Source organism: Danio rerio, chromosome 2, assembly GCF_049306965.1.
Source record: "Danio rerio strain Tuebingen ecotype United States chromosome 2, GRCz12tu, whole genome shotgun sequence".
Taxonomy (NCBI): Eukaryota; Metazoa; Chordata; class Actinopteri; order Cypriniformes; family Danionidae; genus Danio; species Danio rerio.
The window spans coordinates 35,613,057-35,637,849 of record NC_133177.1 but is presented as its reverse complement, the minus strand read 5'-3'; the positions used below and the strand labels follow the sequence as shown (position 1 = coordinate 35,637,849).

The 24,793-nt window shown below is 38.0% G+C and overlaps 3 protein-coding genes and 1 non-coding gene across 54 annotated transcripts in view; 3 read left to right on the top strand and 1 right to left on the bottom strand.

The window, feature by feature from the left end:
• puf60a (poly-U binding splicing factor a) overlaps positions 1-13,091 on the top strand; it is a 17,870-nt gene extending 4,779 nt beyond the window's left edge. For 10 of the 50 annotated variants that reach the window (XR_012388289.1, XR_012388296.1, XR_012388290.1 and 7 more), the window contains 11 exons: positions 37-126; positions 408-476; positions 748-909; positions 996-1,088; positions 1,196-1,409; positions 1,716-1,906; positions 2,209-2,265; positions 6,185-6,296; positions 9,613-9,673; positions 11,440-11,687; positions 12,408-13,091. Coding sequence is in view for 21 of the 50 variants with exons in the window: in XM_005163501.5 (XP_005163558.1) it covers positions 37-126; positions 408-476; positions 748-909; positions 996-1,088; positions 1,196-1,409; positions 1,716-1,906; positions 2,209-2,265; positions 6,185-6,296; positions 11,440-11,687; positions 12,408-12,707 (1,536 nt within the window). In the remaining 29 variants the exon portion in view is untranslated. Of the gene's footprint in view, positions 1-36; positions 127-407; positions 477-747; positions 910-995; positions 1,089-1,195; positions 1,410-1,506; positions 1,622-1,715; positions 1,907-2,208; positions 2,266-6,184; positions 6,297-9,612; positions 9,674-11,439; positions 11,688-12,407 lie in introns of those variants that run through there. The other 40 variants (XM_005163501.5, XM_005163503.4, XM_005163508.5 and 37 more) reach the window with 11 other exon arrangements.
• ccr9a (chemokine (C-C motif) receptor 9a) overlaps positions 1-24,793 on the bottom strand; it is a 164,256-nt gene that overhangs the window by 132,351 nt on the left and 7,112 nt on the right. The window lies entirely within an intron of this gene.
• On the top strand, positions 540-675 carry LOC137488408 (small nucleolar RNA SNORA57). Its single transcript, XR_011007434.1, has one exon. It is a non-coding gene; the product is annotated as a small nucleolar RNA SNORA57 (small nucleolar RNA).
• si:dkeyp-73d8.9 lies at positions 12,406-24,793 on the top strand. 2 transcript variants are annotated; one of them, XM_073911370.1, is made up of 5 exons: positions 12,406-14,973; positions 22,782-23,644; positions 23,821-23,925; positions 24,030-24,095; positions 24,205-24,735. In XM_073911370.1, exons 2-5 carry the CDS (start codon positions 23,477-23,479, stop codon positions 24,271-24,273), a joined length of 408 nt encoding a protein of 135 aa, XP_073767471.1. In that variant the 5' UTR covers positions 12,406-14,973; positions 22,782-23,476; the 3' UTR covers positions 24,274-24,735. The 2 variants fall into 2 exon arrangements, with proteins under 2 accessions (XP_073767471.1, NP_001124144.1); NM_001130672.3 differs by lacking the exon at positions 12,406-14,973 and having other exon boundaries at positions 23,387-23,644; positions 24,205-24,793.

The window sequence follows — 24,793 nt, the reverse complement described above, 5'->3', positions numbered from 1 at the left end:
CTTTAGTGGGTTAATGTTATTTCTCCCTATTTGTAGGCAAAGAAGTATGCCATGGAACAAAGCATCAAGAGCGTCCTGGTCAAGCAGACCATCGCCCATCAGCAGCAACAGCTCACCAACCTACAGGTGAAACTATTTTAGGACATGCAATGATAGAGTTGGATATATACATTTAAAGAAAACATATATATATATATAAATTTAATTTAGCTTTGAGAAGAAGAAAAAAACCATTGCCACTCACAAGCCAACTACATAATTGCGTTGATGACAACCATGCATTTACATCAGATAGAATTGGTATAATTTAATATCAGTAAAAAAACCTCTAAATGGTCATCTGACAACATCCACTTATGGTTAAAATCTGCATTACAGTGATAAAATGGGTTAATTTTTGTCGACAGATGCCTAATTCTCTTCAAATGGCATCGTTAACGATGGGTTTTGGAGATCCCCTCTCACCACTACAGTCTGTAAGTACAAGTTTGTCGCTGTAATCTCAGTTGTCTTCATACTTTTTGTGAATGCACAAATGCCCTCCTTTCTTGGCATGCATGTAGTTGTTCAGTACTCATGTGTGTAATGTATGGAGGTAAAGAGAAGCCAGTGCTATGTCTTCGGTGCCAGCATGTTTCATGTCTGCTGGTTCTATCCTCAATCATTGGAACAAGCCTATCATGATGAACTTTGTCTAAGATGATTGTTTATTCTGCTTGTCTAATCAACTGAGTTGTGCTTTTACAGGTTGCAGCACAGAGGCAACGGGCACTAGCCATAATGTGCCGTGTTTATGTTGGGTCCATATACTACGAGTTAGGAGAAGACACCATCAGACAGGCCTTTGCTCCTTTCGGTCCCATTAAAAGCATTGACATGTCCTGGGACTCTGTTACATTAAAACACAAGGTCAGATGATCATCTTTCATTTTTAATAATAATGGAGTTAACATTTTGTGCTTTGGATTTCTAACCATACGATGCTCTTTCTGCAGGGTTTCGCATTTGTAGAATATGAAGTACCAGAAGCAGCACAGCTCGCTCTAGAACAGATGAACTCCGTTATGCTTGGCGGTAGAAACATTAAAGTGAGAGCTCTTTTTTTTATTTTATTTTTTATATATATACATTTATAATTTACTGTTTTTTTAATACTTTAGATATGCTTGATGTCTAATATTGTTTTATTTTGTAGGTGGGCCGACCGAGCAACATTGGTCAAGCTCAACCCATCATAGACCAGCTAGCCGAAGAAGCACGCGCCTTCAACCGAATTTACGTGGCATCCGTTCATCCGGACCTGTCGGACGATGACATCAAGAGTGTGTTCGAGGCCTTCGGAAGAATCAAGTCATGCAGTCTGGCGAGGGACCCGACGACGGGGAAGCACAAAGGCTATGGCTTTATAGGTGAGGGGCGGCTGCTGCACCCATTCGGTTGAATATAAATGTATCTGACTGAGAGCAGTCAGTCATGGCAGAATGCTGTTCTCTACATGTCTCACAGGGGATAGAGAAGGGTGGGGGCAGGTTCCTCACATGCTTTCATAGTAAGTTTTTATTTCTGTTGTCGTTGTTTTCTTAGGCTCTGTTACGGACATTTGTGCCATAAGTACCCGCTGGTAATTACACAGTAACTGTCTCAGAGCTCTGGTAGATTTATGCTGAGTCTTCTTGGAGGCCGTTGAGTCTTAGTTTTTCTTGTTTCCCCTGTAGAATATGATAAGGCCCAGTCTGCGCAGGATGCGGTGTCCTCCATGAACCTGTTTGACTTAGGGGGCCAGTACCTGCGAGTGGGCAAAGCCGTCACACCTCCCATGCCACTTCTAACTCCAGCGACGCCGGGTGGACTGCCTCCTGCCGCTGCTGTAGCAGCTGCGGCCGCCACCGCCAAAATCACTGCACAGGTGAGCATGTACACACCTCAATCATACATTGTTAGTCAGGGAGAGTGAGTGTGTGAATGTGAACAGCTGCTTCCTTTGCCATGTAAAAGCCTTTCTTTTATATAGTAAGGCAGCGTGATATTTTTTTAAAAAAATTGGCCTAGCAAGGCTAGAGCAGACACTTGGTGCTGTATGTGAGGGCTTGTTATGAGTCAGCTTAGGCATTGACTGGCATGAAGACTCAGTTATTACACAGCATTACTTATTTAAGACCGAGCTTTTACATGCAGAAAGATAACATAGCGTGTAAACTCCAAAAACAGATGGCATGGAATCTGTCCCAGCCGGAGAATCGGACAGAAGACTTCCTCAACTGTCTGGTAAATCCTTCAGGAAATTCTGTTCAAAGCACGCTGGTGCCTTTTTGTTTTGTGTAGAATATGAGTGTGGGGAGAGACTTGTCTTCGGGACCTCCCGGTAAACTCTTGATGCTCATTGCTCTATAGTGTGTTAGGAAGAAAATGTTTAACTGACAGGCTCATGTACTTAAATGCTGAGCAGTTTCATTTGCAGGTGACTTTAAGTAGCACCTTTGACTAAAATTGTATATGTTATAATGCCTCCTGTCTGTAATCTGATTTCTGCCCCACGTAATGAAATTAATCATACTTGATGTTCACTTAATCTCTAAAGGCATTCCATGATAGTTTTATGTTAATGGGTTTGATGTTAATAATATTTTAATCCTGAGATGCTTTTTGGCATTTTTATTGTATTTTCATTTTTATAACATCTATGCTACTGCATAGATCATGCTAAATTTGTTGAACTTTAATCTATTGTTAATCTGTATGATCAGTGATGTAATTGTTCAATGTTGTCTCATGCTTAAGTAAGCAGTTAAATGCAATTTAAAGAGCACTGTCTAAATCAATGTGTAGTCAATTTTTATAAGATTTCTAATTATCAATTCAGCTTGTTGTCACATGTTCTTGACCTTTATTTCAGGTCTTGGGCCTAGTTGCATGAAATGCCTGAATGGTTAAGGTGCTCAAGCAGACACAGGACTCCTAATTAATGACTTTCCAATTAAGTCCGCTTTAACAAATTGATGGGTTTTTTTTTCTTTACACATGCACTACATTCATTAATTCGTGTGCTCCCCAAGGCTGCTTTTACTTCACCAAAAATTACAGTAAAACAATGATATTAATGAGTATTACTCTAATTCAAAATCATTGTTTAGCATATTAATCTGTTTTTAAATGTACTTTGTTAGTCATGGCAAAGCTAGGTAATATACAGCCATTACTTTAGTCTTCAGTGTCATATAATCAAATGCAAAAATCATTCTGAGATCTTAATTTGGTGCTCAAACATTTATTATTAGTTGAACACGGGGATGTCAAAAGTACCGGCTTCAGTTCCAATGCTACCTGTTCATTAAAAAAAACTTTACTGTCAGAGTGCCAACGGCAGGCAATCCAGTGTGTTTACATGTTTTCCAATGAAATTGACCAAGTAAAAGCCCTTTTCCCAGCCCTGTTTCAGAATATTCTTGAACCCTCTCAAGCTATGAATTTATACATTCCAACAGGTTGCCACCAAACCGTGTCATAGCTGATTTACAAAATGTTGACCTAATTTCAACTATTTTAACCACATTCATCTGTAGTTCATATTAAACCATCTTGTAATGATTTCAGAACATTTGAAATATTCATTCATTTTCTTCTCGGCTTAGTCCCTTTTTTTAATTCGGGCTTACCACAGCAGAATGAACCGCCAACTTATCCAGCATATGTTTTACGCAGCGGATGCCCTTCCAGCTGCAACCCATCACTGGGAAACATCCATACTCACTTATTCACAAACATACACCATGGACAAATTAGCTTACCCAATTCACCTGTACTGCATGTCTTTGGACTGTGGGGCAAACTGGAGCACCAGGAAGAAACCTACGGCAACACAGAGAGAAAATGCAAACTCCACACAGAAATGCCAACTGACCTAGCCGAGGCTCGAACTAGCGACCTCCATCGTGCTACTCGCTGCACCACCGTGACGCCCACCCACATTTGGAGCATAGTGTATGAACACTTTCTAGTGCCTTATGTCTTCGTGGCTTTTGTAGGGCTTATAAATTCCACATAATAGGCTAGTTCATGCACAATATTGCATCAGTCGCATCTGTTCGATACCCGTTTCAGCAAAAAAAAAAAATGCTTGCTCAAAGCCAATGTGCATTCCTATAGAAATTACCTGATCATAGCACTGTAGATATTGCACAAGTTCTGCATACCTTTAATCAAATAGATTTGTCTAATTTCTATAGCATGTCTGGGTTGTCCTGAGCTGATCTCAAAAGTTCAATCCTTACTTTGTCAGTTATCATGGTGGCATGCATCAAGTTGCGCTATACACTTAAGTAGCTTCGTCCATCAAAGAAGACAATCAAGCGTCTTTGAGGCAGGTCATATGCTTAGGCCTTTTTTCGTGCATTACTCTCATTCAAACTGTTCTGTCTGAAAGATAGCTCGAGGACTGGAAACACAGGTTTTTAATAATGCTTTACACTAGGTATTGCGTTCAGCTTTATTGTGGTTACAGAAAACTTCAGTTTAAATAACTGCGTATAAAGATATCTAGACCATTTAAGAAAAACTAAAATATCCAGAATGGAGATATCTGTGAATGCCTTGTTTCTCCTGAGCGATACCGTACATTGTAGTACAGTGCGATTCAGGACAGGTCACCTTGATCAAGCATGCGTTTCCATGCCTGCGTGTGACTTAGGGTAGAGATCTGCCCAGGACAAAATTTTGAATCCCGCTCCCGCCAGGTTTTAGCCGGAACCTGATCAATCCCGCTTATATTCAGCATTTGTTGTCTCGCTGCCCGCCCCGCCCCGTTTTCTACCTGCCGTGCCCAAGAGGATGTGCACGTGTGTGCCAATGATCGCTACTTTAGCACAGAGCGATCGTTTTTGAGCTGCACAGGAAGTATGATTTGTATGTTTTTTTTTTTCTCCAAAGTGACAACCGCTATGACATGAACCGCACTCAGTGAACATGAAACCGGCGCACATTTCAATGATCATATCGCATTTTAAACTTGTGATTACGACAAGCTTTAGATATATATTTTTTTTCCATAGTGAACAGTGTTGTGCATCAAAATAAATTTTACAGGGACAGTATAACTACTCCAGCCTATTTAGCTTTAAATATAATGCAGTAGTTGAATCTGAGAATGACAAGGGTTTAATTTTACCAGTGAAAAAGATAGTCAACTGTCATTGACTAATGACAATTATATATCTCAAAACATTATAGTTCAACTTAGAATAGTTGTATTCTGATGTCATCACTTTACTGTGAACTGACAACCAGGACAAATAAAGTATTTAAGTCCACTGTTCTATGTCTAGGCCTATACAAAATTATATATAATTATAACCATAATAGTGGCCTACTCGTGAACCTTTATTTTACATCTACAGAATCATGAGAAAATCATGACCTTGACCTTAACCAAACTTACCAGAAAGTGGCAATCGATGTAATTCTCATTCAACAATTTTTAAATGTAGATGCAATAAAATGCTATACGATTTTAAAAATGATAAACTTTTAGCTCTGGTGGGTTTTAGTTCAGTACTGCGTGCCAATATTTTTTGTTTTGGTATGATTAAAAATAGCTAGAATTGTGTTGTTTCCCTGGCTTTTTGCACGTGCAAGTGGCTTATAATTTTATATTTAAATAATTAATGTACTGCATCGAGTCTTGGTGCACCTTTTAATATCGTACTGTTGTGCTAAGCCTTATGAAAGCGTCCCCAAGAAAAAGTCCTATAGTGCAGCTTGCCATATTGGCACTTCTGATAGTTGAAGTGGAAATAAATGTGTTGTGTACTGTACCGAACCATACCACTCAGTGGAAACGAGCAATAAGGATACATGTAAACTTGTATAATTAATAGAATGTTATTGAGCCCTTGTTAACATTAAGTTATTTGCACCGATTCTGAAGAGAATTAAGTAAAATCATACATACCCATTACGTGTTCAGATTTGTTCAATTAATGCTGACACATCATATTTCACAATAACCCATAATCTCAAACTGGCCATTTTTATGCAGCTGGTCCAAGGCTTGTCTGTGTGTGTGAAGGTCCGTTTGTCTTGTCTCCTGGTCTGTCCTGTGACATGTTTGTCCTCTCGTGTTAGTGTTGTGTGTCCTTTTAACGGGCGCTGTCCAGGCGGTGTTCCTATATGTCCCACTCTGTTCTTCCAGGAAGCGGTAGCAGGAGCCTCTATTCTTGGGGCGATGACAGCCGGGACGGGCCTGAGCATGCCCCAGCTCCCACAAGCCGTCATGGCAGCTCAGGCCCCAGGAGTCATCACAGGTAGGTGCAGTCAGAGTGGTTTGCAGTATGATAGTTTTCAGTTCTTTGGCCCTCTGGAGTCATTGTCTTCACTTGCGTGCCTTGATCGTGCTGTATATCGTCAGTATTTCTGTTCTGCATGTGGTTGATTTTTGTGTAGGAGTGGGGCCTGTCTCTTGGGAGTAATTTGCATGAATATTTTTTTTGTTGTTGTTTGTTTATTTTTTTGGAGTACAGGTTTTTAGGAACATTTACAGGAGTCTCAAATGATTATTACCAACACAGACATTTTAAAGGGTTATTTCATCCAAAAATTTCATTAATTAGCTCATGATTTACTCTCCCTCAAAGAACCTTAGGTATTGAAGATTTCCAAATGAATTAAATCAAAATGTTTTAAATGTCTTATTTTTCTAGGTTGCCATAGCCATGGCTTGTTGTATTTTTCCAAATCAGTCCAAAACAAAGTATATTCACCTATAATGAAAATAGCTGGCTCGAGGTTGAGTGAAGGTCTCTTATAGCACATCAATGTGTTTTTCTTACAAAAGTATTCATATTTAAAACTTTACAAATGGTTTTGTGTATTTTATGGCAAGAGACTAATGAACCGAAATGTCAAGCAAATGACGGAGCACAGTGAAGCAGAAATGCATTTTGCTTTCCTCACCAGAAAATTTTACTGAAAGTGGCAGATATTACACAACTAAAGTTTTAAAGATTAGTCTTTTTCTTACAAATATATATTGATTTGCCATGCATTGTGGATGAATATGCCTTTCATTGAACTTGTTTTACACTGTTGAAGAGAAGCACCTATCCATTGCCGTTGACGAGCTGGAAAATCCTAAGATACATTTAAAAGGTCTGATTGGATTCAACAGAGAACATTGCCATATACACTTAAGACTGATTTATACTTCTGTTTAGAGTGATCATCCTGATCCACTGTGCCTGCTTTGTGCAGAGTCGTGCATTTGAAACTTCTGCATGCTGTTTGTGTTAAGGCTCGTACACACCAGGACACTTTTAGTTTGAGTTTATCGACAGTGTTTTTCTGGATTCTAATGCAAAATGTCTATGCAAAATCACTCGTTGACGTTAGATGGTGCTACACAACTTTTAGCTTCTGACACCAGCTTGTAACACAGAAGAAGACAAAGTTGACATGCTTGTTAAAGTTACTGGTGATTCGAACAAGCATGGATGGTTCAAGTAGTATCTCTAGAGATGAAGAAATTATTATAGTTCACCAGTGCAATAAGCAGCTTCACGTTCATATCGCCTTTGGGCATCTTCTGCAGTTTTGTGCTTGAGTGCCTCCAAGTGCTGTTTACTGTAATTTCAGCAGCTCTGTGCACGTGAACAAAAGCACCAATCTGATTGGTGGTGAAAGTTTTTATGTGGTGCGTCAAAACAAAAAAACGAGCATGAAACATTTCTTAAAATTACGATGGCGTTTTGTCTGTTGATGTGCACAATAACATTGGCGCCTTTTATTTAGTCACGAGGCGTTAAACGTCAACACAAACAAGCAGCGTTAGTCATAAGAGCTATGCGACCACATGAAGGCTGCACCGGACCATACGTGTGCTTGACACAGAAGTATTAATCAGCCTTTAGGGTGTACTCCCACTAGGCCATCCAAACCGTTCCCTGGCGCGTTTGTTTCTCATTTCCCGGTTTGTTTGATATGTGCGTGTGCTCCGAATTGCACCCAGGCTCCTGGTTTAGTTGACCAGCCCTGGTCTGGTTGGAAGAGGTGTGCTAGAGCGCAGTTTGGTTGAGTCATGAGACCCCCCTGTTTCGGTTCAGGTCTACCTCAATTTTTTTAAAAGATGCATCATAATGGGCATGTAGCTCCACGAGCAAAGGGCAGGGGTGAGTGTGGCCAGCAGGGGAAAAGGAGGCAAGCGAACAACTGTTGTTGTCGGTTAGCTCACAAAATGAGACCCAAACTGTGAGGAGACGCATGATTTTATAGTTTACAAAGTTAAAATGCAAAGAAATAGACAGTGATTTAATGTCCTTTTACATTTGTTATTCGTAGTTTTATATACAGATAACCACAATTTATATCATTATAAAGATAATCGTGTTTATATAAACACTATAAATGAGGACTTTTCCCCTTATCCCCGGGTCTGAATGCAGAGTCAGTGCAACAGGTTTCCTGCCCAGCCTATTTCATCCATTAGCCCTGCTGGTAATCTGGAGGATTTAGGCAGACACAGCAGCATGGTGATGTGTCTAAATGTGAATGAACTACTGATAAAAGATAACGTCCGCCATTCTCCAATTCTCGTGATTGCTCTCTGGACAAAAATGCTTGCTGGATACAAACAGTTTTACTATATCAGCCCTGACAGTATCGCAAAACATGCAAAAACAAACAAAAGCTAACAAAAACTCAATTATCCAGTTTTTTCCCAAATTAAAACATACAGGTGCTAACATTGTCTTAACTGATGTTTAACACACATCTGTTCATCTCAAAAGTACTCGAGGTTTTCGTGAACCTTTTAAGGGACTATTTTATACTGATTTATTAACTTTTTTTTTCATTAACCGCAAACTGTTGCCGTTTATTAAAGATTCAAACCCCTCGCTCAGACTTCTTTTAATAATTTGATAGTCAAATATTTTGTAGAACAGATCCACAAGTTTTGACTGTCACTGCATTCAAAACGACTAAAATTAATAAACTACATAACTAAAGCTATCTCCTCTGTGCTGAGCAAGAGCACTTTCTGTTAAATTGAACAGTCGCATCATCAATGACAAGCATGCTCTGGCTCAGAAGGTAAAATGCAGTGTGAGTGCAGGGTGTCGGGGAAGAGAGGAGGGGGAACAATCGTGCTACAGTTTAAGGCAACAATAGCTAGTGTGAGTACACAGTTAAGATGCTTTGAGGTTGAGTAAATCATTTTTGGGTGAACTAACCCTTAATTTTTATTGCAAAGCTTTTGAGCAGGCATGACCACTCCCGCATTACACCGTTTAGATCAGGTCAGTAATTTTAAGCGGTTGCGCTCAAACCTCTGTTTGTTTTACCTGCAAACTCTTTGAAACCCATCATGATCTTTCATTCCTACATAATATTAGTCTATATGTGCACAATCTCTCTTTCCCTCAGGTTTCTGTTGTCCTACACAGTACTCAGTTTATCGTGGCCTGTCGTGGGACGTGTCCACTAATAGATTTCTCTTTTATTTTCTCTTTTCTCCTTGTCTCTTTCTCTCTCTTTCTCCTTTTCTCTCTCCTCTCTTCCCCTCCCTGTCTTTATTCTCCACATTCGCCATGACCCTTCCCCTTTGCTGCACAATGACCAACCAAGTTTGAAGAGGACTGTTTCTAACCCCTCCCCTCATAAACAAATCTCTCATTCCTATTGGCCAGTGAGTCTCTCAGATCCTGTGTGTGATTTTTGTGGAATTGATCTTGAAGCCAAGCCAAGAGAGGACCTATGGGATTTCAAATAATTAAATGTGACTGGTCAAAAAGGGACAAATTAGATGTATTATCCTTTTTTTTTTTTTTTTTTTTTTTTTTTTAATACTGTGGCAAGCTGGTACAGAAGTTTAAAGTACTGCCAGAGCTTTTTTTCTAAAAATGTTTTCCATTTTTATATATATATATATATATATATATATATATATATATATATATATATATATATATATATATATATATATATATATATATATATATATATATATATATATATATTTATTATTATTATTTATTTATTTTTTTTTTAGTTATATACATTAAAGATGATGCTGGATTTCTTGGCCCTGCCACAGTGCTAAACTTTTAAAGGCTGTTTTATACTTCTGCATCAAGCCATTTCTGTGACCCATGGCACATGCCTTGCGTGGTGCTGTACAGTTATACCTTTACACACTGTTTGTGTTGATCTGCAAAACCACTTCCAAAACGCTAGCTGGCTGTGAGATTTATTTCCCTTTGTGTCGAGTTTCTTTGCAATCGTCTTGTTTTTCTGAACGCTACCTTGAACAAGTGAACTCAAAATTGCTCATTCAGAGGCGGGAATCGTCAGACATAAAACAACTTTAAGAATAAGGTAAGCACAAAGTAAAAGTTTCCAATTGGAGCTCTTTTACAGGACTCGACACTTGTAAACACTTGCTCCGAGTTTGCGTGGCTCTTGGGCGTGCCCGCACTTTACAGGCCCATAAGCCTACCAATCACAGCTTACGCTACAAGTTGCAAACTTTGCAAGTTGCAAACTGCGCAAAGGCTGCGTCGGACTGCGCTTGATGCAGAAGTATAAATCAGTCTTAAGAAGTCAGTCAAAATGTTTGATTGTTTCACAAGTTCCTCTTTAGGCACAACTCATTAACGTGGCGATTCAGTCAGTCGTGCGGGAGGAAGAGACTTGTTGTAAATGTCTGTTTTATTTGCTATAATAATTCTTAACATGAACTCGCGTAGAACAGTGGTTCTCAACTAGTTTTAATAAGGGTTAGTTGTCCAGCACAATATCCAAAGCTTTTTCTAATGTTTTTGGTTTAATCTTAACAAACGTGGCATTTGTATTTATTAACAAATTTATCTATCAGAATTGAATTTTTCTTTTGGTACAGTGCTGTCTGCACTTATATACATTTAGTCAGAAGTTGCAAATGATACTAAAAAGACCATTGGGGTACCTAGCACAGTGGTCCAGTACTTAAAGGTTAAGCTAGAATTTTCATAGGTTGATGAGAGTCACTTGCAATTTTTCAATAATATTTTCATTTGCAAGTTGAATTGTATTTTCTGGCATATATCACACCTGTCAAATGATAGTACTGTGGCCATTGGAAGTGTGTAAACAAGCCAGATCGGGGTTTACTGACCCAAATAATACTGCACTCAACAGGCCTTTAGAATAACTTGTACTTTTAATCTTGACTTAACTTTTTTTTTTTTTACCAATCCAACACCCTAATTGTTTCATAGTGGAAAATCTAATTGGTTTGTATTTATGAATTTTACTTTATTTTTTATTACGTCAGATTTTCGAAATGGTCAGTGCTGTAAAGGTTGTGTAGTCTGAGAAAAATTAAATTCCATACACATAGGGGTGTTTTGGTGTGAAGCAGAGATGAATATGTCAGACCAAGATTAATATATTGACTCGTGTGTTTCCGTGCAGGGGTGACGCCGGCCCGGCCTGCAATGCCTGTTGTGCCTCAGGTGGGTCTTGTGAACCCAGTGTTGTCATCTCCACCGACATTGTCGGCGGCTGTGGCTGCAGCTCAAGAGGCAAAAAAGGAAAAAGAAGAGGAGGAAGCCCTTCTAGATGGCTTGGGTCAGGAGATGCTCAGTGAACAGGAGCACATGAGCATCTCTGGTAGCAGCGCACGACATATGGTCATGCAGAAGTTGTTGAGAAAACAGGAGGTTAGTATTCAACTGCTCATCCCAAACTTTTTTTATTAGAAATGCAAGTTGGTCCAATGATGTAGTTAAAGAAACCTGAGCTTTAACAACACTAACCGGTTAATATAATCACACCGCTTTAATTGGAAACTTCAGTGCGTCATGCGATCAACTGCTAAAATTCAAATCTACTTAACATAATCTTTCACACTTAGCATGATAGAGAGGCATGCTGTGGCTGTCATAAATCACAGTCAGTTTTCACAGTTTTTTAATGATTTTTTTTAGGTTTTGAACATTTATGCGTGTTATTCACATCAAGTACATACTATTTAGTTAACTAGAAAATTTACTGTATTCCAGTTAAACAGCCACTTGCTTCATGTATTTTAGGAGAAATCGATGAATTAACATGTAGTAAATCCAGCAGCCCATCACTCGTCAAAGATTGAACAATGTTCATTATTTAACAGTTTACATATAGTGCATGTGCTTACATGTATTTGAGAATCAGAATATCAGATATTTAACAATAAACATGGGACATTTGTCAATATTTGCAAAAAAAGGAATAAAAAAAGCAACAACCTGTTATACATGAATTATCAGGGTTGCGATGCCGTGATAAACTTGCTTTACAGTTTCCATGGTGTCTCAATCCAAGTCACATTAAAAACTAACAAAAATAAGAATAACAATATGCATGTGAAAGTGTTCAGACTTTTCTGTATGTTCCCACAGTCTACGGTTATGGTGCTCAGAAACATGGTTGGTCCAGAAGACATAGATGACGATCTGGAAGGAGAAGTAACGGAGGAATGTGGAAAATTTGGAGCTGTTAATAGAGTGATCATCTACCAGGAGAAGCAGGGTGAGGAGGAGGATGCCGAAGTCATTGTCAAGATCTTTGTGGAGTTTTCGGCAGCGTCAGAGATGAACAAGGCCATTCAGGCACTCAACAACCGCTGGTTTGGCGGTCGTAAGGTCATTGCTGAGGTGTACGATCAGGAACGGTTCGACAACAGTGACCTCTCTGCATAGACTGTCAAAAATACATCATTGCCCTTCATAACCTCTCTCTTTCTCACTTACACAGACGCAGCCGCCAGCCACTCATCCCAGTGGTACTGGCTTCTCTTTGTAACTTGTAATTATTTTTTATCGATGTTGATATTAATATTATTAATGATCCCTTCTTGGGACAGAGGCAAAGAAACGCTCATGAATATTTTTTTTATTGTTGCTGTTCATTAATGTGAATGACTGGATGCCCCCCTTTTTTGGGTCATTGGTTTACACCCCATTCTACCAATTACATGTTTTGTTTTTCGATTGTCCCACCCCTCTTTGTTTCAAATTATTGTCATTAGCCTGTTATGATGCTCATGGTTTCACATGCCAGAACAATAAATTCTTCAAATATGACATTCTTTTGCAGTGATTTTTGAAAAGTGTGGAGGTTTGTTTTATTCTCTGTCTTATTGATTGGAAGAATAGGTATTATAAAGAGTTTTAAGTCCCTGGATTAATGTGTAGTTAAGTTAAAGGCAGTAAAACAAATGGAGTCAAGGCTGATGACAAACATGTTGGTTTAAGTCCAAATCAAACACTCATGTGTTTATCAACCTTTCACTTGTACTTTCACTTGATGTTTGATGTTTGCTGCTTTCTGCTTTCAGGTTTTTTCCCAAACCAACTGAAATCACTTATTATAAAATCAAGCACATATGTTACAGTAAGTAAAAATTATCTGGAATGAAATACTTTTTTCCTTTTTTTTTTTTTTTTTTTTTTTTTTTTTTTTTTTTTGCTTAAGATTTAACCAAAATGTTTGAATTGTTTGATTAAGTTGATGTAAACACAATTATTTATATTTGTGCTGACAGTAAAAATAACTATCAATGGAAATTAAATGTATTAACCCATTGAGGTCTGTATTTGGTGTCAGACTCTAAAGTGAAGTAAAAAAACGCACTACAGGAAGGTCTGACTTTGATGTAATGTTTTTAAAGCAAATTAAAATGAGGCTCAGTAGTGTCTGTGGCCTCCATGTGCCTGTATGACCTCCCTCCAATACCTGGGCATGCTCCTGATGTGGCGGATGGTCTCCTCAGTGATCTCCTCCCACAACTCCTGGACAGTGGTGCAATGTGATGTTGATGGATGGAGCGAGACATGTCGTCTTGATGTGCTTAATTGAATTTTGGTCTGGTAAACGGGCGGGGAACTTAATAGTAACAATGCCTTATTTTTGTAGGAACTGTCCAGCCACAAAGTCTATCATTATCTTGCATTGGGAGTAACCCAGGGCCAACTGCACAGGCATATGGTCTCACAAGGGGTCTAAGGGTCTCATCTTGGTACCTAATGGCAGTCAGGCTACCTCTGGAAAACCCATGCAGGGCTGTACGGCCCTCCAAAGAAATGCCACCTACACCATTACTGGCACATGGCTAAACTGGTCATGGTAGAGGATGTTGCAGGCAGCAGAACGTTTTTCGATGAGTCTCCAGACTTGGTCAAGTGCTCAGTGTAAAGTTGCTTTTATCTTTGAAGAGCACAGGGTGCCAGTGGCGAGTTGCCAAACTTTGTGTTCTCTGGCCAATGCCAAATGTCCAGCATAGTGTTGGGCTATCATCTAACCCCCCTGTGTAGATCCTTGTGAAATCTGTTTCGGACTGTTTGAGCAGACACATGCACATTTGCGGTCTGCAGGAGGTCATTTGCCGAGCTCTGGCAGTGCTTCTCCTGTTCCTCTTTGCACAGAGCTTTGCAGGTAGTGATCTTGCTGCTGGGTTGTTGCCCTCCTCTGTCCTCCTCCACGCCTCCATGCTCTGGAAGCTACTCTGGCAGACACAGAAAACCTTATTGCCACAGCTCTCATTTATGTGCCATCCTGGATGAGCTACACTACCTGAGCCACTTGTGTGGGTTCTAGACTTCGCCCCATGCTACCAACTAAAGCAGGGATGTCAAGCTCAATTCCTGGAGGGCCTCAGCCCTGCACAGTTTAGTTCCAACCCTTATTAAAAACACCTGATCAAACTAATTGAGTGCTTCAGGATTGTTTGAAACCTACAGGTAAGTGCGTTTGAGCAGAGTTGGAACTAAACTGCAGGGCTGCGGCCCTCCAGGAATTGAGTTTGACATCTCTGAACTAGAGTGAAAGCACCGCCAGCATCCAAAAGAGACAAAAAGCATGGTAGCTAAGAAGTGGTCCGTGGTCCCCACTTACAGAACCACTCATTGTAGGTTTCTTGCTAATATACTATAACTTTGCTAACATGGACATCACCAGGGGCCTCATGTACGAAGACTTGCGTGGAAATCTTACTAAAACATTGCGTACGCACGAAGCTGTAAATGTGCGTACGCAGAAAAAAATTCAGATGTATGAAACACTGCGTACGCCGAATCCCACGCAGATTCTTTTGTACATCTGAATGAACGTGAAACTGAGCGCAACATGCACGAGCACAAAACCCCTCCCTGCCTCCTCCCCCGTATGAATATGCTAATGACTATGCTAATGGCAAAACCCAACGAAAAAGCAACGGCAAAATCAAGCAAAAAGAGAAACTTTGAACAGAATGTGAATTGGAGGTGCTGCTTTCGGAGGTAGACCGGAGAAAAGCGGTGTTATTTGCAAGTTTGTTCTCCGGAATTAACAACAAAAGAAAAAAATAGAGTGGGAGTTTAGCTGATACGGTTAACACAGTTGGGTCTGAACATCGCACTGAGTGCATTTAAAAAAGAAATAGTGTGGTTTATATCTGAAAAATGTTGCAATACCCTAAGCGGTCTCAGTGGCGCACCTCATAAGAAGCATGAGATCATGTACTGACAAATTCGAGCGTAAACTCGGCTCGAATCCAGCGTCTGATAAATTCTTTCTTCTTTTTTCCCCGCTACATATCAGATTTTGCCCACTATTTATCAAGAGAAAGACAAGTAGGAATCATCAATAAGTTTGTGCATCATATTTTATTTGCACATTTATTGAATGGAAATGTTTCTGATTCACGCATGCAAATTCATCTTCAGATAGTGTCTTTATAGCAATGTGTGTGCGGTAGATTGCTCAGATTACATTGCGACTGCTGCAATTTGCGCTTTAATGTTTAGCTGGTCAACTGTATGGTATGGAAATCTTACATACCTACTATTTGAACCCGTCTCATACAGCTGCCATTGCAAGGATCAGACACTTTGTAGAGAAGAATTTAACACAACTGCCTCTAGGAGTCGCCAATGGAAATAAAACAGACACGCACAAAAAATGTGCGTACGCCCTATGAAGGTATTTTTGGTGCAAAACTCCCAAGCAGCTGTAAAAGTGTCATTTGTAGTTGTAAAAAATAGCCACACATGTGTATCAGTAAATTTGTACTCGCAGAGCAAATTTGCAAATGCGTATCAGTAAATTTGTACTCGCAGAGCAAATTTGCAAATGTGTAGGTATTTTTTGTCTCCAACAAACACAACGCAACATTTACACCTGCACAAATTCTTCAGTACAGGTGCACAAATCCCATCGGACGAATCACAAATGCAGAAACTCATCCGCTCATGTTCTTTGCTACTATTGTTGCAGTGAATATGGTGCAAAACACATTCACACACCTGCATCCAGAAATGTGAAGTCACAGACAAAACTTGCACATCTGTAGATTAGAATGTGTATCCGCACAAAGATAGCTGAACGTGTGTAGAATGTTTGATTTATTTTTTTCTAAGCACGAACACAAATATGTTCCTGCAACTGCTCAAATCTGCCGCTACGAGTCTCAAGCGCTGTTTTTCACTTGCAAATCTACATTTCGCTCTCTCGCTCTTCTGCACCAAAAATCACTGTGACATTTGGTGCAAAAGTTACTTGTGTATCTGCCAACCAAAACGTGGGCTCTCAGAGAAATTCAGCCAATAGGGGATGGGGCGTGACGTCACCGCTCTAGCGCTGCGGAGGCTGAACGTCGAAACCGAAACCCCCTTTGCGAGATTCGCTGCATCTATACCTGATTTGCGTTCAAAAATGCCTGCTTAATTATTTCATAGTAGGAGCAAACATGCCTTAAGAAAAGGAGTAGGTTTGAAACTTTAGTAACCATAAAAAGTACGCCAGGTGGATGCCTTTCTACTCCAGGAAGCCGCAGCCTATGGCCTGAAGGAGGAAGAGGACGCGGTCAGTTTGAAATGTGAGTATTAAACCAAAGACAGTTCTTTGTGTTAAACTCGTATTTGTTGAGCTACTGTACAGTGCACTGTAGAATTGCTGAGGGTGTAAAGAGGCTTTAAATTAAAGTCTATTTTATTTCGCTGTAAATGTTGACTGTGTAATGTTACGGTCTCCAATCAGCACATATAAAGTAACGTTTCAAAGGTAAAAAAGATTATTATCAAATGTCTGACAGAAAAATGTGAAGTATTGCAGATCACAAGACTAAACAGACATCTGAGTGAGTGATGTATTTGTGCTGATGTAGAATCTGCTGTCAATTGACTGTTGCCAATACTGTTTAAATTAGATACATGTATTCTTACTAAAAGAGAATAAAGGGTCATTTGTTTAATCTGTGCATCAGTATATAGTTGATCACTTGAGGATTTGTGACCGCGTGAGCTTCAAAAAAACACGTTTTGGCAAGCCAGACTCATTTACAATCTTGATTAAAATATTAGATAAATATTAATTAAATATTAGATTTAAATATAAAAAATATTAGTTTTAATAATTTTAATCAATTCAGGCTGCAAAAGATGAAAGAGAAAGTAATTCAGCATAGAGCGCAGATTTCTGTGCGCATCACGCGTCTGAACGCGCATTACCAAATGCACCTCCCTTTAATATCAGTTCATGCAGTCGTATTTCATACAATAGAAAGTCTTAAAGAACACAAACAGTTAAACAGCACTGTGAGATAATCAGGAGATGTATTGGGCCCGCTTAAACATTATAGCATTTTTCTCACGGAAAGAGCAAATATTAATTAGTCTGTTAATGACGCACAGAAACGGACAGATCACAGGCAGTTTCAGTAGTAAAGTTCGTGCAAAGTGCAACATACACAATTCAAACACCAGTGCAAAGCACTTTGTTGCAGTTTGTGTCAAAAACATCAATATTTTATATAGACACATATCCACACATAATCTTGCTTTCGCTTTGCTCTCTCTAAATGCGCGCTCTTCTCTTGACGCGCGCTGCTGTGTGTACCTCATCTGTAAATTTGGAGATGTTAGTAACTGAACTCATTTCAATATCACTGACTCGATTTATTAGATACGAAAGCCGTGTAACGTGCTATCGATTGACGTGTTGTCTTTTTTCCCCTTTAAATCTCTCAAATTATCATATGTGATCTCTCTGTTATTGGACTTTTTAACTGATAAGGGAAAAACGTCAAAATCATACACAAGATATCTTAAACTGTTACTGTTCACTGCTGTGCTCAACAATAATGCAATACAATATTAAAAATTCAGAATTCAATAATGAATAGAATAAATCTTGATAATTCAAGATGTTTCAGGGAGCAGGTCGACGCACACAGAGCGCCATGATAAAGCACATGAAACGCCATGTGTGTGTTTATTATAACATGTTATATGCGAAATAAATTAGATTTTTTTTGATAGGCTATAAATGATACTGTATTAGCTATCACTAATAAGTAGGCTAATATGCAAAGAAAATCTGCTATTCAAAAATTTGTTTGTTAGTTATAAAAAAAATATTAATGTCCATATTGGCTCTGGTGCATTAAATAATAATAACAACATTAAGATTTTTTTTTAAATGACAAATTATAGAAAATAGTATGGAATGTTGAAGTTCTTTAAAGGTATCATCTTAAGGTTGTAAATTCCAACACTAAAGTTAAAACATATTTAATTTTTATAATTCAGCTTTTGCTGTACAAATGATTAAATGTTTTAGGGAATAAAAAGTTTTATATTGTTTGTCAACTCTGTCATGGATGACTTTAGTAATGTTTAGAAATAATAATAAATCATAGCAAGAAAAATCGTAATGTGTAGTTACTAAATTTAAACTGAATTGACAGTAATTTAGTTTTACAACTTTTTAGCAAAACCTTTTACTTGCTATAACTGCAAAGATCACATGATACTAATGAAATCAGGCTTAAAATATTTTTTTATTTGTAAAATATGTGATTAATGAAATATTCAGTTTTCCTTTTGTAATTGTGATAATAATAGCATTGACAGTTTACAGTTTAAACATTTAAAATTAAAATATTGGTGAATTTTTCTTTAAAGAAAAGCAAAATAAATTATTTTTGCATGATGGAAATATGTACTGGCTAATTTGTAAATCAAGAAATCGTGATTTTTGGTAATGTGATCTTTGAAAATGATGAACACATTTTATAAATAAATAATCAAAAATGTAACAATGTAATGTAACAATTTTTTTTAAAAGCTGAAAAAAGGATGGCTTTGGTCACTAAATGTACCTGCAACTACAGAATCACCCATATAGTTCATGGAGAGCAACATGTTTTTCTGGAGTTTTCTTGCAAAACTTGGAAACATCACGTAAGCAAGCAAACAGTGACATAAATAGAATCTGCAGTACAAATACTAGTTTTAAAATAAAAGTTAGTTTGCTTTATTAGAATGACAGAGAATACTATAAATTATTTTATTATATATATATATATATATATATATATATATATATATATATATATATATATATATATATATATATATATATATATATATATATAATTTGTTTATTTTTTTAATTTGCCCACCCTAAAGTTCCAAGCTGGAGCCGGCCTGATGACAGAGGTGATTTATTCTAGTCTCTATGTTACAGGGAGGCTTTTATTGAGTACAGTACAGAAAATAAAAAAAACATATTTTACATTTGCTATTTATTATTATTATTAGTTATTGTATTTTCAAACAGTGATTACATCAGCTTTCTGATTAATGTTGTGTGTGTGCTTTTTCTGCAGAGCTGTTGTGATAGAGCTGGACCTGTAGACAAGGGAACTAACACATTTGAGGAAAAAAGAATCCAAAATAAGAGGTAGGATAATTTTATTACTAGCACTACAGAAATCAAATGACACATTGTACAGTAAAATGACATTGTTTTTTGAATGTTTTTTATGTTTTGTTTGATCTGAAATATCTGCAGATTGGTGTGTGTGGTGAGGGTAAAGAAGTCCACATGCAGCAGCATCTTGGAAATGCTGTAATGCAGGGGTGCCCAAACTCAGTTCTGGACAGCTGGTGTCCTGCAGAGTTTAGAGTCAACTTCAACTAAACTCTGCAAGACAGCAGCAGTTCTAGACTGAGTTTAGCCACTCCTGTTCTCCTGTAGTGAACTGAACGAGACCCTGCATCAGTCCACATGCCCTTGTGTCCTCATCTGGACCAGATGTTGCTGTGGTCTCTTCATCATCCGTATCTCGGGCATGGACTGCCATGCATCACCGTCCTGTTTCAGTCTGACTGCAGCAATGAGGGATGTGATGATGGCGAAGTCCCTCTGATCATCTGAAGAACTGGCCCAGCTGTGTGGAGATACAGCAAAACATGGGCTTCTGTCTGTAATACATCACTGTTAGAATAAAGCTTGGTTTCATGTGTTGGTGACTTGTATTTATTTGTCATGATTACTCATATTCATTCTTTTAATAATATAATTATGTTTCTGTTTGTTTTCAATAAATAATGATAATACTTTCAATATTGTATGCATTCCCATTGTTAAACAGAAATGTACGAAAATAAGATGCATTGTCTAGTGACTACTAGTAGATTTACTTAGTTAATTGTCCACATTTATCATTACTAGCAATACATTCTTGGTAAAAATGTTAAGTAAACATACATTTTTTGGAGTGTAAAATGAATCATAAAACATGGTAGCGTTAGTTATTAAGGTAAAGATGGTTTATATTTGCATTTAAACATTTTAATGGTCCCTATATTGTTTACCATGGTACTTTAAATATTTGGTCTGAATGACTTCAAAACAACATTAGAACTAATATTTATTTGACTGTGGACAGTGCTGTATTTTGATAGTCATTGGCTGCTAATATGATTTCCCTATATAGAATTTGAAAATCTTTTTCTGAAATTAAATTATTAAGAAGAAAGTCAGAATGTGCAACAATAAAACCAACTTCACCTCAATGCATTGGATGCACCCTGGTCTGCCATTTTTCTAAAATAAATATAGCTTATGAATTAAATAGTTTAATCATATTATGTGATAAGACTAAATAGCAAACATGACATTAGGGCAAGCAAGCCAAGTTACCTTTCGTAAAACAAGAATTGTTATCCTAGGTATGAATACTGATCACTAACATAGTTATATTTAAACTAACATCAAACTGTACAACTATAAGTGGTTTTAAAAAATGAAGCAATGAAAACGTACCTTAATTGTATTGCTGCTTTCAGGATGTCATCGATTCAGCTCTGCAGAAAAAGCACACACACACCAGTAATCAGAAAGCTAATGTAAACACTGTTTGAAAATACAATAACTAATAATAAATAGCAAATGTAAAATATGTTTTTGTAGTTTCTGTACTGTACTCAATAAAAGCCTCCCTGTAACATAAAGACTAGAATAAATCACCTCTGATTCACATGCTCAAATAACATGTTGGTGTAGTTGCTGATGTAACACAAACCTTACTCAAGTGATCAACTATATACTGATGCACAGATTAAACAAATGACCCTTTATTCTCTTTTAGTAAGAATACATGTATCTAATTTAAACAGTATTGGCAACAGTCAATTGACAGCAGATTCTACATCAGCACAAATACATCACTCACTCAGATGTCTGTTTAGTCTTGTGATCTGCAATACTTCACATTTTTCTGTCAGACATTTGATAATAATCTTTTTTACCTTTGAAACGTTACTTTATATGTGCTGATTGGAGACCGTAACATTACACAGTCAACATTTACAGCGAAATAAAATAGACTTTAATTTAAAGCCTCTTTACACCCTCAGCAATTCTACAGTGCACTGTACAGTAGCTCAACAAATACGAGTTTAACACAAAGAACTGTCTTTGGTTTAATACTCACATTTCAAACTGACCGCGTCCTCTTCCTCCTTCAGGCCGTAGGCTGCGGCTTCCTGGAGTAGAAAGGCATCCACCTGGCGTACTTTTTATGGTTACTAAAGTTTCAAACCTACTCCTTTTCTTAAGGCATGTTTGCTCCTACTATGAAATAATTAAGCAGGCATTTTTGAACGCAAATCAGGTATAGATGCAGCGAATCTCGCAAAGGGGGTTTCGGTTTCGACGTTCAGCCTCCGCAGCGCTAGAGCGGTGACGTCACGCCCCATCCCCTATTGGCTGAATTTCTCTGAGAGCCCACGTTTTGGTTGGCAGATACACAAGTAACTTTTGCACCAAATGTCACAGTGATTTTTGGTGCAGAAGAGCGAGAGAGCGAAATGTAGATTTGCAAGTGAAAAACAGCGCTTGAGACTCGTAGCGGCAGATTTGAGCAGTTGCAGGAACATATTTGTGTTCGTGCTTAGAAAAAAATAAATCAAACATTCTACACACGTTCAGCTATCTTTGTGCGGATACACATTCTAATCTACAGATGTGCAAGTTTTGTCTGTGACTTCACATTTCTGGATGCAGGTGTGTGAATGTGTTTTGCACCATATTCACTGCAACAATAGTAGCAAAGAACATGAGCGGATGAGTTTCTGCATTTGTGATTCGTCCGATGGGATTTGTGCACCTGTACTGAAGAATTTGTGCAGGTGTAAATGTTGCGTTGTGTTTGTTGGAGACAAAAAATACCTACACATTTGCAAATTTGCTCTGCGAGTACAAATTTACTGATACGCATGTGTGGCTATTTTTTACAACTACAAATGACACTTTTACAGCTGCTTGGGAGTTTTGCACCAAAAATACCTTCATATACGCCTGCCAGAAAGCTGCCGTGAACCTGCGCACATTCCCACGTTCAGTTCATTGTTAGTAAATCCAAACGTGAGCGATTCTGAGCGTGAAACCTGGCGTACGCAAAGTTTTTGTGCGTACGCAGCGTTGATACATGAGGCCCCTGGTGATAGACTTCATCCCTGGTGATGCTCTGCCAGGCCTCTACAGCAAGTCTTCAGTTCCTGCTTGATCTTATTGCATTTTCCCTTCAGTTTTGTCTTCAGCATGTGAAATGCTTAATCGAATTCAGTTCAGGTGATTGACTTGGCCATTGCATAAGACTCCACTTTCCTTTCAAAAACTATTTTTTTTGCTTTTGCATTGTGCTTTGGGTCATTCTTAATCTGCACTGTGAAGCGCCATCCAGTGACTTCTGAAGCAGTTGGTTGTATATGAGCAGATAATCTTCCCGACTTCAGAATTCATCCTGCTGCATTTGTCAGCAGTAACATCATTAAATACAAGAGAACCAGTTCTATTGGTAGCCATACATGCCCACACCGTGACAGTACTACCACTGTGCTTCACTGCTTGGGATCATGAGTTCCTTTTCTTTTCCACACTATGGTACGAGTTGTTAAGGTCTAATCTATCCATCAACGCCAGTTGAAGGGTTTTTCATTGCCAATCTTAGCCAATTGTAATCATTGGTTTTGGGTCAATTTGTAATTTTCACTACCAGCGCAGAGCCCTGGGGATCAGAGAGAGGCTGGACTGTCCTCCCCCAGATCCCTGTTAAACAAGCAGCGAATGGGTTTTGACGTCACTGCTGCTGCCCTCTATAATAAGTTCAGACAAACAAACAGCAGAGCAGTTACTATTCAAGATGAGAAGATTTCTGATACTGCTCAGCGTTCTGCTGGTGCTGGAGGGAAACGAGGCTTATGAGCAACTAAACCAACATGAACAAAGAATTGTTGACAAGGCTATAAAACAAGCCAATGAGGAACTTGGAAAACAGCAGCATCTTGATTATTCTTCCATTTTACAAGCTGTGAGTTAATTATTTCAAGTGTTAATTAAGGCTTTAGTATTTTATTGCTGCTTGTCTGCTTTGAATTAGTTTTCTCTGATGGTGAAGTTTAAAGTGCTCCATTAAAAAGTCTCCCACTGTACATGTAAGGTTGTGATCTTTGAGCTGCGATTGCATGTATCTTCTTTACACGACAGAATGATGGAAAACGCATGCTGCATGTGTTATTAAAACCCACCTCATGTGAGAAGAAAACTCCAGCCGATCATCAGGGAAACTGTGAAATCCGACATAAGGCTAAGGTATGTATTTCGTCAATGCCTATATGTATAGGTGTCACTGTTAAACATCCTCATAAATTAATAATCAATAGAGATTTCTTGCTGATCTTCAATATTTTTCACAGCCTCAGGTGTCTTGTGTTGCCTGTCATGAAGACATAAATTGTTTCCCTCTCAGAGAGCATGTAAAGGTATCCTACATCACATATCAGTCTATAAAGATAAAGAACTGCATGCATTATGATCTCTTTTTTATTGTCAAGATATTCATACAGTAACAATATTCTGTTTTCATTTCAGACAACAAAAGCTATAAATGATTGTTTGACCAGTTTATCGCAACAGGGGGGAGGGCTTGTATTGTCCTAGAAAAAAAGAAGATGAGTAAAATGGAGGTTGTGTGAGGAAAAAGGTTAAGGATTTTTGCAAGTGACCATATGATTTAAAAAGAATATTAATAATACTAATTTAATATAACTTGTATAGTTTTTTTCCAGGTAAACATATTTTAAAATGTAAGTAGATCTATGATCATCAATCAGCATTTTCAGTATGCATCAATCATCATGTATTTTAAAATAAATATGGATATTGAAATGTCCTGAAATGTCACATAGAAAAAAGGCCCATAATTTATGAAAGGCAAATTGTATTTTTTTTTAATAAGCTTAAAAAGAACAGCCTACAATGTGATTTTGTATTTAATTAATTTAAAGAACTGATGTCTAACAATGTCATGTTGTTAATTCTAACAGTTGTTTTGGTTTGTGTTTTAATGGTGATAATACAAAAAAATACTATAATAATAAAACATTAAAAATGCTAACACAATGTGTCATTGTCCTGTGATGTATGAAAATATTAAACTACTAATTCACAGCTACGTTAA